We start from the raw sequence: 12614 nt of genomic DNA, 5'->3' as shown, positions 1-12614 counted from the left end.
AATTTTTAACAGAGAATAAAAATGGCTAAATTTACATATCAACCAATATTTAACAGTGTATCTGCCAAATGAACAGTTTATGTCTAATACAATGGAAGATAAAAAGGAATTCTAAGACATGCCCCATACCAGTGGGGCATGTGACATCAAAATCATGTGATAGGTCTGGGATTGATTCTTCTCTTTTATAAAACTAAGGGAAAGGGGGGTTGATTGCATTGTAATATTTTCTAAAGATTTTCTTTAGCTCTAAAGTTTTATGATTCTATAACATAAAAGAATTAGTGAGTCACTGAGATATTAAAATATGGAAGATTGGTTTACAAAGCCAATTAAATGGAAAGAGACTGGAAGCCAGCAAGACTGTAGCAATAATTTAGAAGAAACATTTCTTGAGGCTGGTCTAGGGAACATGCAAGAGCCATAGAGGTAAGGGAATGAACCTAAGCAACATTTGAAAAAAGTAACAACTTGATGCCTTTATATATGGAATATAAAGTTTAGTCAAGACTGACTACTGACTCCAAGTTTGCTTGGAATATTAAAAGAATAATAAAATCTTTAACATAAATGAGGTTATGTATTGGAATATTAAAAGAATAATAAAATCTTTAACATAAATGAGTACAAGTATTATTAGAGAGAATTTGTAAAGTTTTAAATATGCTTAATCTGAGCTGTTGGTATATATTCAAAGAGAAAGTCTACAGACTTGAAAATCTGGAACTGAGGTTCAAGTGGGAAGTCAGTTATGTAAGTGTTATATTTTGAGAATCATTGAACATGGAGTGGATAGAGAAAGTCCTAGGAGTGAATAAAAGCAATAACCAATAAATTGATAATTGGCATGATGAGTTTATCAATAGGCACAATATGTTAAAATTGCAAACTCGTATTTCTTAAGCCTTTAAACTCAATTTATAAATGTTGTTAGTCTATTTATAATCTCCTAATCTTAGCATAAAAATATGGGCAATCACTTTCACTTATGCTCTATGATTTAATTAATTCACAAGCTTAACAGACTCCATGCCTCCTAAACATGTAACATAATTTGCATATTCAAATAGTCAGCTTTTCTTAGCTATTTTCTGGGGGCTCCTGGGTGGCTCAGTCAGTTGAGCTTCCGACTCTTGGCTTCAGCTCAGGTCGTGATCTCATGGTTCGTGGGTTCAAGCCTGCATGGGACTCCACCCTTACAGTGCAGAGCCCGCTTGGGATTCTCTCTCTCTCCCTCTCTCTGTCCTTCCCTAACTTGCACATGCTCGCTCTCTCTCTCTCTCTCTCTCTCTCTCTCAAAATAAAGTAAATAAACTTTTTTTAAAAAACCCAAATTTAAAAAATTTAAAAAAGAAATATATCCAACATTCAGCCAATGAAATCTTTATAAGCACTTATGTAACTCTTGTAAATCTAATACCAATAATTCAATCTCATACACGTGGTCACAAAACACTTAAGTATTTCATACATCTCAAAAGTTGACAAAATATAGGGGTGCCTGGGTAGCTCAGTCGGTTGAGCGTCCAACTTCAGCTCAGGTCATGATCTCATGGCTCGTGAGTTCAAGTCCTGCATCGGGCTCTGTGCTTACAGCTCGGAGCCTGGAGCCTGCTTCAGATTCTGTGCCTCCATCTCTCTTTGCCCCAACCCACTCGCATTCTGCCTCTCTCTCTCTCTCTCAAAAATAAATAAACATTAAAAAAAAATTTTTTTAAGTTGACAAAATACACAACACCACGATGATGTGAACTTTCACAAAAGTAATGAAAACTATACTGATTTATCATATTTATGTTAAAGGTTACATGCTGTGTATAACCTCTGCTCTTCAAGACATGGAGATGAGCCACTCAGATCCTTTTTCAAGAAAGGACTTGCTGTCCTGCTCAAGGGCAGGTGCAAGATCAGCAAATGGCCCCCCAGCTGTCAGCTCACTCAGGGCCTGCCTCAGCTGTAGTCTTCCCAGGCCAGCCCACGTATACTGAAAAACAGAGGTGCCAGAGTCCAGCTCCAGCAGGTCCAGGGGTTCCTGAAGGATGAACGGCATCGGCAAAAATAACAAATGGACACAGACAACAGTGTGTTAGACTGGCCGCTTTATTGGGGCAAACGTGGCATTATATTTGTTAGCAATTTCCTTGTAGCTTGTGTCATCTATGTTTCTCAGCATTACCTAATTCTAAAAATGTTCCTTTGTGTAATCACCCATTAAGGAACATCTTGGTTATTTCTTTGTAATGTTCCCTCCTGCCCTTTGCTTATTGATTAATTTCTTCATACTACTTTCATTATGTATCTATGCTTACTTATAGTTTATAAAGTATTTGTGTTGCTATTTTCATGAAAGGTCATCTGGCTCTCAACACCTCAAGTGGAACATTCACAGGGACATGACTTCTTAATTGTTCCTTTGAACCATTTGCGGTACAAGGAACAAAAGTATTCGCTTTGGTCTGGGGTGCCGGGAGGGAGCCAAGAGGGCCCTGGGAACCCATGCCTTATGCGCTCCCAGAGAGACGATGTATACCTAGGAACTAATGAACCATTCTACACCTTAACCCACCAGGTCCAATTATCATCTGGAATGCCTCCTGGGGGCCAAGTGGGCCTAGGGGCTGGAGTAACTTGTATCCATGGATACATTCCTTTGTTGCCAGAGAGGGGATTTTGAACCCATTTGTCCCCCTCCTTGGCTGGGAAATATATGGGGCTATCCTTCCTTTAGGTAGAGGACAGGCAGGCGGGGGTGGCACCTGCTGGATATAAGGTTTCTTTTTTGTCCTGGGGGTCATCCCCAGAAAATATCCCCGAGTTTGCCCCCATGGGTTTATCTTGAATCATCAGTGCCAATTGGACCATAGGGATGGCCATGATGAGTAACAGAAGGGACACCAGTAGCTTCCCATTCGGAGGGTCGCTGTGTGTTGCCCTTCCACCAACCACCCGGGCTGTGCCATCAGGAAGCCTGGATGGATCAGCTCCCGGCACAGAGGAGTATAAAGGGTTGGGATGCGGGGGACACTCTGAACTACAATACTGGCTCCAGAGCTCCCTGTCTCATCACATGCTTCTGGCCAACCTAACTGCAATGCAAATTAACTCATGCAACCAACGTGAACAGAATTGCTATCTTAGACCTCTTACAGCAACTGAGGCTGCAAATTTGGGTGATCAGTTGAAATTCTTGTCACTGCTTCCAGTGATGATTTTACTTAAGCCCCCGTAACACACAGAGTTCCTTTTTTAATGATAAGTCTCTACCTACATACCCCATGTATTAATATAATCTTATTTACAATAGTTATCTGTCTAATACGAGTTTGCAAGTGCATGTGCACACACATACACATACACCATCTAGACCCACCTGGCTTGTAATTCCCACAACCAGAACCTAACCTAAGCTCTGCCACCAATTAGCTTTGGGAACTTAGGCAGTTATTACCAAACTGCTCAATTTCTTTATCTTTAAAATAGGAACAATCATCTGATAGGGTTGTTGTGAAGAATAAATGAGTTAACACCTTAAAAAGTGTGTAGAATAGCCCCTGGATTCTACTACATACTCAATAAATGTTAGCTATTGTCATTATTGGTCTGAATTCTACATTGTCTATATATTTTCTAATCTGTCTCATCAGCCAACATTACCTAATAATTTATTGACTAAGCAATTACAGTATAAGTTCTTATGTTTCAAGTCCTTGATTATCAGACTCTTCAGATGTTTAAGATGTAGGTGAAGTCCTAGACTTCAGCTGAACTTGTTTAAACACTATTTCTCCCATTAACCAAATGTTTCAGATTTTCTCAATTCATAAAGATGCAAACCAGATGTGTGAAGAGTAAATTGGGAGCTTATATGTAACAGTTTATTGTGAAATATAAAATCTATGAAAATATGGGATATCATTCCAATGTTATTATCAAGCTAGACAACTCTTGCAATGAAGAAAGGAAATTCTTTGCTCTTCAAGTAAAACTGCATCGGCCCCTTCCCAAAAATGATTCCCACCTTTGTGGTCAAGTTCAAATGAAACCTAAAATTTTGATGATTTGATTTCACAGGGAAAATTTGTTTTAAATAATTAAGACATATGGATAGCCTACTTACTATAGGGCAAAGATCTGAAGATGTTGAATTAGCTTAAAAATATTTAGGACCAAATGTTGTCTTCTATGAACATTCCAAGGAAATCATTTATGCAGGCCTCCTGAAAATTGTGTCAAGGGGTAGTGCCAAGGTCCAGCCCCAGCAGGTCTAGGGGTTCCCGAAGGATGAATGGCGTCAGCGAAAAATAACAACAACAAAATGGACACAGACAACAGCAGTGTGTTAGACTGGCCGCTTTATTGTGGCAAGTTAGACTGGCCGCTTTATTGTGGCAAGTGTGGCATTACATTCGTTAGCAATTTTCTTGTAGCGTGTGTTATCTACGTTTCTCGGCATTACCTAATTCTAAAAATGTTTCTTTGTATAATCACCCATTAAGGAACAACATAGTTATTTTCTTGTAACATTCCCTCCTGCCCTTTCAAGGTCATCTAGCTCTCAACACCTCAAGTGGAATGTTTATAAGAACATGACTTCTTAATTGTTCCTTTGAACCATTTGCGGTACAAGGAACAAAAGTATTCGCTTTGGTCTGGGGTGCCGGGAGGGAGCCAAGAGGGCCCTGGGAACCCACGCCTTATGCGCTCCCAGAGACATGTATACCTAGGAATTAATGAACCATTCTGTACCTTAACCCACCAGGTCCAGTTATCATCTGGAATGCCTCCTGGGGGCCAAGTGGGCCTAGGGGTTAGAGTAACTTGTATCCATAGATAAATTCCTTTGTTGCTGAGTTGGGACTTTGAACCCATTTGTCTCCCTCCTTGGGTGGGAAATATATGGAGCTATCCTTCCTTTAGGTAGAGGAGAGTGGCAAGGGCTGGACGTAGGGCCGCATAATTTCCCTGCGGAATCTTCTTTCTTTCCCCAATGGTTCTTTTCCTGGGGGGGTCTGTCATGGGCAATTCCCCAACCGACAAATCCCCAGGTACTTTCATTGGTAGGGGAGCTGCCCTGACCAACGCTAAGGCCACGTTACATAAAAGCAGGAGTACAAGAACCTTCACTGTCAGTGGGCCGCCATGCAGTCCCGATCCGTCCACCACCCGGGCCCTGCCCCATCAGGCTGGTTGGATATCTTGGCTACCGGCAGGGTAGGCTTCTTTCTACGCCTAAGAGATCTGTTCACATATGTAGGAAGCATTTTTAAGAAAAACAGAAGCTGCCCTTGTTTTTGACCACAAGATGGGAATTTTGTCATTGGTGCAGTGCCTGAAAACACGATCCAGCGTCCATTTAGCTATTTCCACGGGACCTCGAAAGGCTGAAATATTACAAACAATGGGACCTACTGTTTAGTTCTACTGGTACTTTAACAAACTATCCCTAGACGTGTATATATTTTAAGGAAACAGTTTGGAAAAACCGACTCCTGGTCTCCGCGACGGACCGCCAAAGGGGAAATACCCAGCCGGTACCCTCTGCTGGGCTGTTTTTAATAGGCGGGAGGGGCGTGGGAGAGGACCACGCTTAAAGCACCCGAATGCGGCAGCTAGCCAACGGAGTATTCCAGAGGGCCGGCCAGCCGGTGCAGGCGGCCGGGTGTTCCCCTCGGGGAGGGTGCCACTTGTGAGAGGTGCCAAGACGGAGCGAGCGGACTCTTCCTGTGACACAGCGGAGAGGCCGCTATCCCTACACGGCGGCCCGCACTGCGTCTGGGGTCACTCGAGACCTCTAGCGGGAGGCTCAGCTCCCGACCGAGCCCCCACGAGCCCCTGGCACAGCAGCGTCGGGAGGGGCGAGGAAAGGAAGGGGTGTTGTGCCCCCACTCCTTTGGGAAAACAAGAGAAAGAGGAGGCGGTTGCGTAACCTGAGCCTGGGGTGCGGCTCGGGGAACAAAGAGGTCGTGAAAGCAGCCGCAGCCAGGCTCTGAGCGCTCCTTAGGGTAACTGCGAACCACACAAATCACCGCCGCCTGGGCACCACGCCAGAGCTTGGGAGCATGCAGATTCCAAGAGTCATGTGCAGCCCCACAGGACCACCGACTTTGTCAGGCAGCACCCAGGAACCTGCATTCTAAACAAGCCCCCGGACTATCTGGAGCCCAGGGAAGTTTGAAAACAATCGCTTCACGTCTAGCACCAGCCGAAGCTTCCCATCGCCCCGGTCCAACGCGGCGGCGGCAGCAGCTGGGTCGCGCCTCAACCGAGCTTGGTCCTTTGCTTTGGTCCCGCCCTGCTGCTCAGCGCGGATTGGTGGCGGGGAGCAGCTCTGGAGCTGATTGGGCGGCGGCGGAGCCGCTCGTGGAGACTGTAAGTTCGGGTGCTCCAGAGTGCTAAATTTATCTTCAGAGGAGCGACCGCGCCAGCCGCGAACTGGATCTCTATGGAGGTGGCATAGGCGATATCCCTGAGCTGAGAGCATCTCCCTGTCCCCGAATCCTTCCCTCTGTTTTGTTTTTCATTCCTTCCTCCCTTCCTCCCCCTTCCAGTCCGCGACGACTGGCTCTTGACCCCGTTCAGGCCTCGGTGAAGGTGAGGACCAGAGCCGCCACGGCGGCTGAGCGGTGCGCTCTGAAATGGCCGCTGCCTTGAGCTGTGTAAAATGGCGGCCGCAGGCTCAGCTGGGGACCGCGGCGCTGCTCTGCAGCCCAGCCGCAGCGAAGACCGGTCTCCATCACTGATGGAGGTGACGTAGAGAGACAGTGTTGGGTGCTGAGGAGACTTCCCGGGAACGCGAGAGAAGAGTTCTGGAGGCGAGGGTGGGCGAGTCCCCAGATGTGGCGGTCTGCTGGCAGCCTGCACCTGTGACAAGGAGGGATAGCTGGCCTGGGCAGCACATCGAGGTGGCCGCTTAAAAGGTGCAGGAAGGGGTGACCGCACCCACCTTTGCTCAGGCTTTCTGAGTGGACTGCGCTCTTAACCTGGCCCTCCTGCGCCTGAGGGTATTGTTCACAGCTGGAACCGCCTGAGGCGGGGGAGGGGGGGTTGGTTGGTGAATGGATGGTATTACCTGTCAGTTAACTCAGAAGAGACAAAAGAACCGGGTTTCTCACCCGCCCCCGCCCTGCCAGCCTTTTCGGGGAATGGAATAGAAACTTTACTCTCTAGGGAGTCCAGACTCTTTGTCCTCGAGAGATTCGGGAAGCACCTCTAAAAGAGGTGGGGTTGAGGCCTTACTTAGGAAAACAAAGCTTCCTACTCCGTTGTGTCCTCTGGTACCAATGGTGAGGGATCCTAATCCTAACCAGCAGCTCCACGAAGTTCTCTGTTGCTAACTTCAAATCGGGATTGTAGAAACGAGAATCTATTGCTCTTTTGCTCCCAATGATAAGAGTAGGGTTTTCTGTTGCTGCACTTTGAGACCCTCGACTTTCTGGCAGTCGTAATCCATTGTAATCCATTTCCCTCTGTTGCCCGTTAAGTGCTTGGGAAATTAGAATACAAGGTACACACAAGGAATGGTTAGCCTCATGAGCTCTGCAGTCCCAACCTTTTGGGTTCTGCTCTTAGTTCTTCATTTGCAAGATGTGTTAAATTAGCAGATGACTTAACTTCTCTGTGTCTGTTACTTCATCTCTAAAGTGGGGTTGTTGATAGTCCCTGACTCAAGTTTGTTTTGAGGATTAAATAATCTGTATGAGGGATCTAGCAGTTTCAAGCATAATAAAAAATGATCACTCACTAAACGTTAATAACCTAAGTTAGGAGCTTGGTTAGGGGACAAAAGTGGTTGTAGCAAAAATGCATGTTTCAAATAACACTTCCCTGTATGATTCTATTTTAGATAACTTTTAATGTTTAGACATTAAAATGTGGCTGTACTTTTAAAAGTTAGGTTTCGTTTTTGAAAGTTTTTTACATGTGTTTCTATGAAGTCAGTGGTTGGGAGACTGTCTCAAAACGATGAAATAACGAGGGTATTAAATGAAACAAAGATACTAGCATTTTTACTATGCTAGCCATCTTCTATTTCAGTTCACTGCATTGCAGTGAAGAATCTCTTGCACTGCCTGGGTCTAAAATAAATTGTAATGAAAGGTCTTCTTAGAGGTTTGTAGTTAGTTCTGCTTTTGCAGTGTCTAATTTTAATTTTTCTCATTCTAGGCTTTTGGTTACTCCCTTTCCACCCCATCCCTTAATTTTATTCTTTTGAAGAGTCTGCATTTCAAGCTGCCAAGGTGGAGAGTGTGATTGCAGAAGGGAGTACTACTCATTTCAGGTATCTTACCATCTATTAAAAATGGTTAATAGGAGAACCATTTTTGCTTTAGGATGTAACATAAGAATTCAAAGCTTACTCTGTAGCCAAATCATGAAGTTTAAATCAAAAGCAGATATATTTGGATAGACACTGAATATGTTTTCCTTAACTTGCAAAGTTAGTAGTCTTCTTCAGAGGTCTTAAAGTTTGCATTACTCTCCCTTCTAATTATGCTTTTAAAAATTATATGAGGAATAAACCTATTAAAATTATATGAGGAATAAACCTATTAAAATCAGAGTTTATGTTTTCTTTAGATCCTGGTTAAATCTTCACCTATAGCATAATGGAATGCAGAGTACTCAGTAAAATGTACATTACTTTGAATGGGTTTTAATTTGGATAATATAAATATTTATGTGATTTTGATTCCAGAGAAATAGTAGGTAACTTTTGGTCATCAGTTTATTTTTCATTGTTAGCACAGTATTTAGGATACAGAATTCTGTGTTTTGCAAAACTTTGAACTGTGTGTATTTTTAATACAGCTCATCACAATTGTTGCTAGCCCTGGTAGGAGGCTTCATATGTATAATAGTATCAACAGTGAAAATATGTAATGGCAGTAGGCATCAGAAAGTTAAAAGGGATTCCAAGACACTATTTGCCATGAGAAAGGGTTGGTAAATTATGGCCCAAGCTGTTTTTGTAATAGAGGTTTATTGGAACGCAGCCATATCCGTTCTGTTAGTATTGTCTGTGTCTGCTGCCATGCTGCAACTATAGAGTTGAGTAGTTGAAACAGAGACTATATGGCCTGTAAAGTCAAAAATATTTACTAGATTGCTCTTTACAGAAAAAGTTTGCCAACCCCTGCCATGGGACATATTCTTCAAGGTCCCTTCCTTAAAAACACACTTATCAGCTCTTCATTATTTCTCAGCCCACTGGTTCCCACATTATATTTTATAGAACATTAATATTCTCTAAGTTAATAAGTGTTCTGAGAAAAAGATCAATGCTAACAATTTTTCTTTATAGTTTATTTTAAAATATAAGTTTAAGAATACTAAACTCATTTCTATAGCTTTATTTTTATGTGATAATCTACCTTTAAGAAAAGGTGTGCCAAACCTGAGAGCAGCAGGAAGTCGCATGAGAGATCACCTGATACACGAACGTGTGATGTTCCATCTGCGCATTGATGCATAGGCAGCATTTACAAATTAACTGATGTATTGCTCTGTATCATCTCTTTGATGATTGCTCATCTTCTATGTATCCTGTCATATAATTTCAACATATTTGTGATACTCAATGTTTATTCTAAACTAACCATGTTTTGTGCCACAAACACGTTACCTATGGATCTCTTGCTGAAACAAGGAAGTCTTAAACAAGAAGTAGAATCTTTTTGTTATCAAATTGTGTCTGAATCAAATGATCAAAAGGTTGGAATATTACAAAGTGAGGATGAACAATTGCAGCCTTCAGTTTCTAAAAAATCAGAAGGTGAGCTTTCCAGGGTCAAATTTATGTCCAATTCCAACAAAATAACAACATTTAGTAAGAAACCAAAAAGAAGAAAATATGATGAAAGTTACTTGTCTTTTGGATTTACTTACTTTGGAAATAGAGATGCACCTCATGCTCAGTGTGTGTTATGTAAGAAAATTTTATCAAATAGTTCTTTGGCCCCTAGTAAGCTTCGAAGACATTTGGAAACTAAACATGCTGCATATAAAGACAAAGACATAAGCTTTTTCAAGCAACATCTTGATTCACCTGAAAATAATAAACCCCCAACACCTAAAATTGTCAATACAGATAATGAAAGTGCTACAGAGGCATCATACAATGTAAGTTACCATATAGCCCTGAGTGGAGAGGCTCATACTATTGGAGAATTACTCATCAAGCCTTGTGCTAAAGATGTCGTGATGCGGATGTTTGATGAACAATATAGTAAAAAAATAGATGCAGTACAACTATCAAATAGTACTGTTGCACGTCGAATTAAAGATCTTGCTGCTGACATTGAAGAAGAGCTTGTTTGTAGACTGAAAATTTGTGATGGGTTTTCACTGCAACTAGATGAATCAGCTGATGTTTCAGGACTTGCTGTGCTGCTTGTTTTTGTTCGTTACAGGTTTAATAAATCTATTGAGGAAGACCTACTCTTATGTGAATCTTTGCAAAGTAATGCTACTGGTGAAGAAATTTTCAACTGCATCAACAGTTTTATGCAGAAACATGAAATTGAATGGGAAAAATGTGTTGATGTTTGTAGTGATGCTTCTAGGGCAATGGACGGGAAAATTGCTGAGGCTGTCACCTTGATAAAATATGTGGCTCCCGAAAGCACCAGTAGTCACTGCCTATTATATAGACATGCACTAGCAGTTAAAATAATGCCTACATCTCTGAAAAATGTGCTAGATCAGGCAGTACAGATCATCAATTACATTAAAGCTCGACCACATCAATCTAGGCTACTAAAAATTTTATGTGAGGAAATGGGTGCCCAGCACACAGCACTTCTTCTGAATACAGAGGTGAGGTGGCTTTCCCGAGGTAAAGTTCTTGTAAGACTTTTTGAGCTCCGTCGTGAACTATTGGTTTTCATGGATTCTGCTTTTCGACTGTCTGATTGTTTAACAAATTCATCTTGGCTGCTAAGACTTGCATATCTTGCAGATATTTTTACTAAATTAAATGAGGTAAATCTATCAATGCAAGGAAAAAATGTGACAGTTTTTACAGTATTTGATAAAATGTCATCATTGCTAAGAAAATTGGAATTTTGGGCTTCATCCGTAGAAGAAGAAAACTTTGATTGTTTTCCTACTCTCAGTGACTTTTTGACCGAAATTAATTCTACAGTTGATAAAGATATTTGTAGTGCCATTGTGCAGCACCTAAGGGGTTTGCGCTCTACTCTGTTAAAATATTTTCCTGTAACAAATGACAATAACACTTGGGTTAGAAATCCATTTACAGTAACTGTTAAACCAGCTTCATTAGTAGCACGGGACTATGAGAGCCTGATTGATTTAACATCTGATTCTCAAGTGAAACAAAATTTCAGCGAACTTTCACTAAATGATTTTTGGAGTAGCCTAATTCAAGAGTACCCAAGCATTGCAAGGCGTGCAGTTCGTGTACTTCTTCCTTTTGCTACAATGCACCTGTGTGAAACAGGATTTTCATATTATGCTGCAACAAAAACAAAATACAGGAAAAGACTTGATGCCGCACCTCATATGCGGATTCGACTTAGCAACATTACACCTAATATTAAGCGGATATGTGATAAAAAGACACAAAAACACTGTTCTCATTAAAATTAGAGGGTTTTGCATGTCTCTTGATAACCAAGTATAAGATGAAAATAAAAGATGATTTACTTCATCTCTGGTATTTTGGGGTTTTAAATAAAATGTTTCATATTTTTTATACTTTAGATTTTAGGAAAGCTAAAGAATCAGAAGCTTTCAGTGTGTATTTATTGTTGGTATTTCTTCTTCACATTGTAATTTCAAGAGTTTCATGGTCCTAACTGTGGAAGATGTTGATCCACAAGGTAAAATCCCAGTTTCTTAGCATAATTTATCTCTTTAGGATCTAATCACTACGAATCTTTCTGGTCCTGCCTACCATGCAGCCCTCCAGTCACATGGAACTTCTTGCCGTTCCCTAAACACATCACACTGTCTCATGCTTTCAGGTCTCAATATTCCTTCCCCTTGCTTCCTGACAAACTCTTACTTGCTTTCAATACTTTGACTTAACTTATCTTTGGTACTTTGATTCTCTGTTATCTTTCTCTTTTGGTCCTGGTTTTTGTGTCTGTCTCTACTGGGAACTACTTGGTGGCCTCGTGATTCCCATTGTTACTGGACTGAGCTCCTGTAAGGTCTTATTCAGCACTGTCTCCGTTACCCAGCAAAAGGCCTTACTAAAGTAAAATTCTCAGTAAAGGAAAATGTTGGTGAATCAACAAAAAACGGAATAGGGTATGGTGGCTCATATTTGTATATCTGCGTGTGTACTGAATGTTAGTTACCCTTTGTGTTTTTGGCTTAATTATTCTGTTACCCAGAATTCATGAGGCAGAAGTCACTAAATGATGTCACAGCTTTTATCCAAGCTGAAATATTGGAGAGGGGAGGAAGAATGAGGAATGCTTTCAGATATTTTTATTGTTTCTCGGTTCCTATATAGAGTATTGTAAATTACATATACTGTAGACTAATGAGGTTTTACTAATCACTTACTAATGATTAGACTTGAAACCCCTATCAATTTATTTTTAGAATTCTTTGAAAGAGTTCTGACTTTCCATAGGCTCTCT

The 12614-nt window shown here is 41.4% G+C and overlaps 1 protein-coding gene across 2 annotated transcripts; it reads left to right on the top strand.

Annotated features, from left to right (window-relative positions):
* The first annotated feature begins 5638 nt into the window (after positions 1 to 5638).
* Positions 5639 to 11671, top strand: ZBED5 (zinc finger BED-type containing 5). Of its 2 annotated transcripts, none has more exons than XM_042905968.1 (3): positions 5639 to 6591; positions 8164 to 8278; positions 9379 to 11671. In XM_042905968.1, the coding sequence occupies exon 3, from the start codon at positions 9520 to 9522 to the stop codon at positions 11602 to 11604; it is 2085 nt and encodes a 694-aa protein (XP_042761902.1). In that variant the 5' UTR covers positions 5639 to 6591; positions 8164 to 8278; positions 9379 to 9519; the 3' UTR covers positions 11605 to 11671. The 2 variants fall into 2 exon arrangements, with proteins under 2 accessions (XP_042761902.1, XP_042761903.1); XM_042905969.1 differs by having other exon boundaries at positions 9348 to 11671.
* Positions 11672 to 12614: the final 943 nt, after the last annotated feature.

This window comes from Panthera leo, chromosome D1, assembly GCF_018350215.1.
Source record: "Panthera leo isolate Ple1 chromosome D1, P.leo_Ple1_pat1.1, whole genome shotgun sequence".
Taxonomy (NCBI): Eukaryota; Metazoa; Chordata; class Mammalia; order Carnivora; family Felidae; genus Panthera; species Panthera leo.
This window is presented reverse-complemented; position numbering and strand designations above follow the sequence as displayed.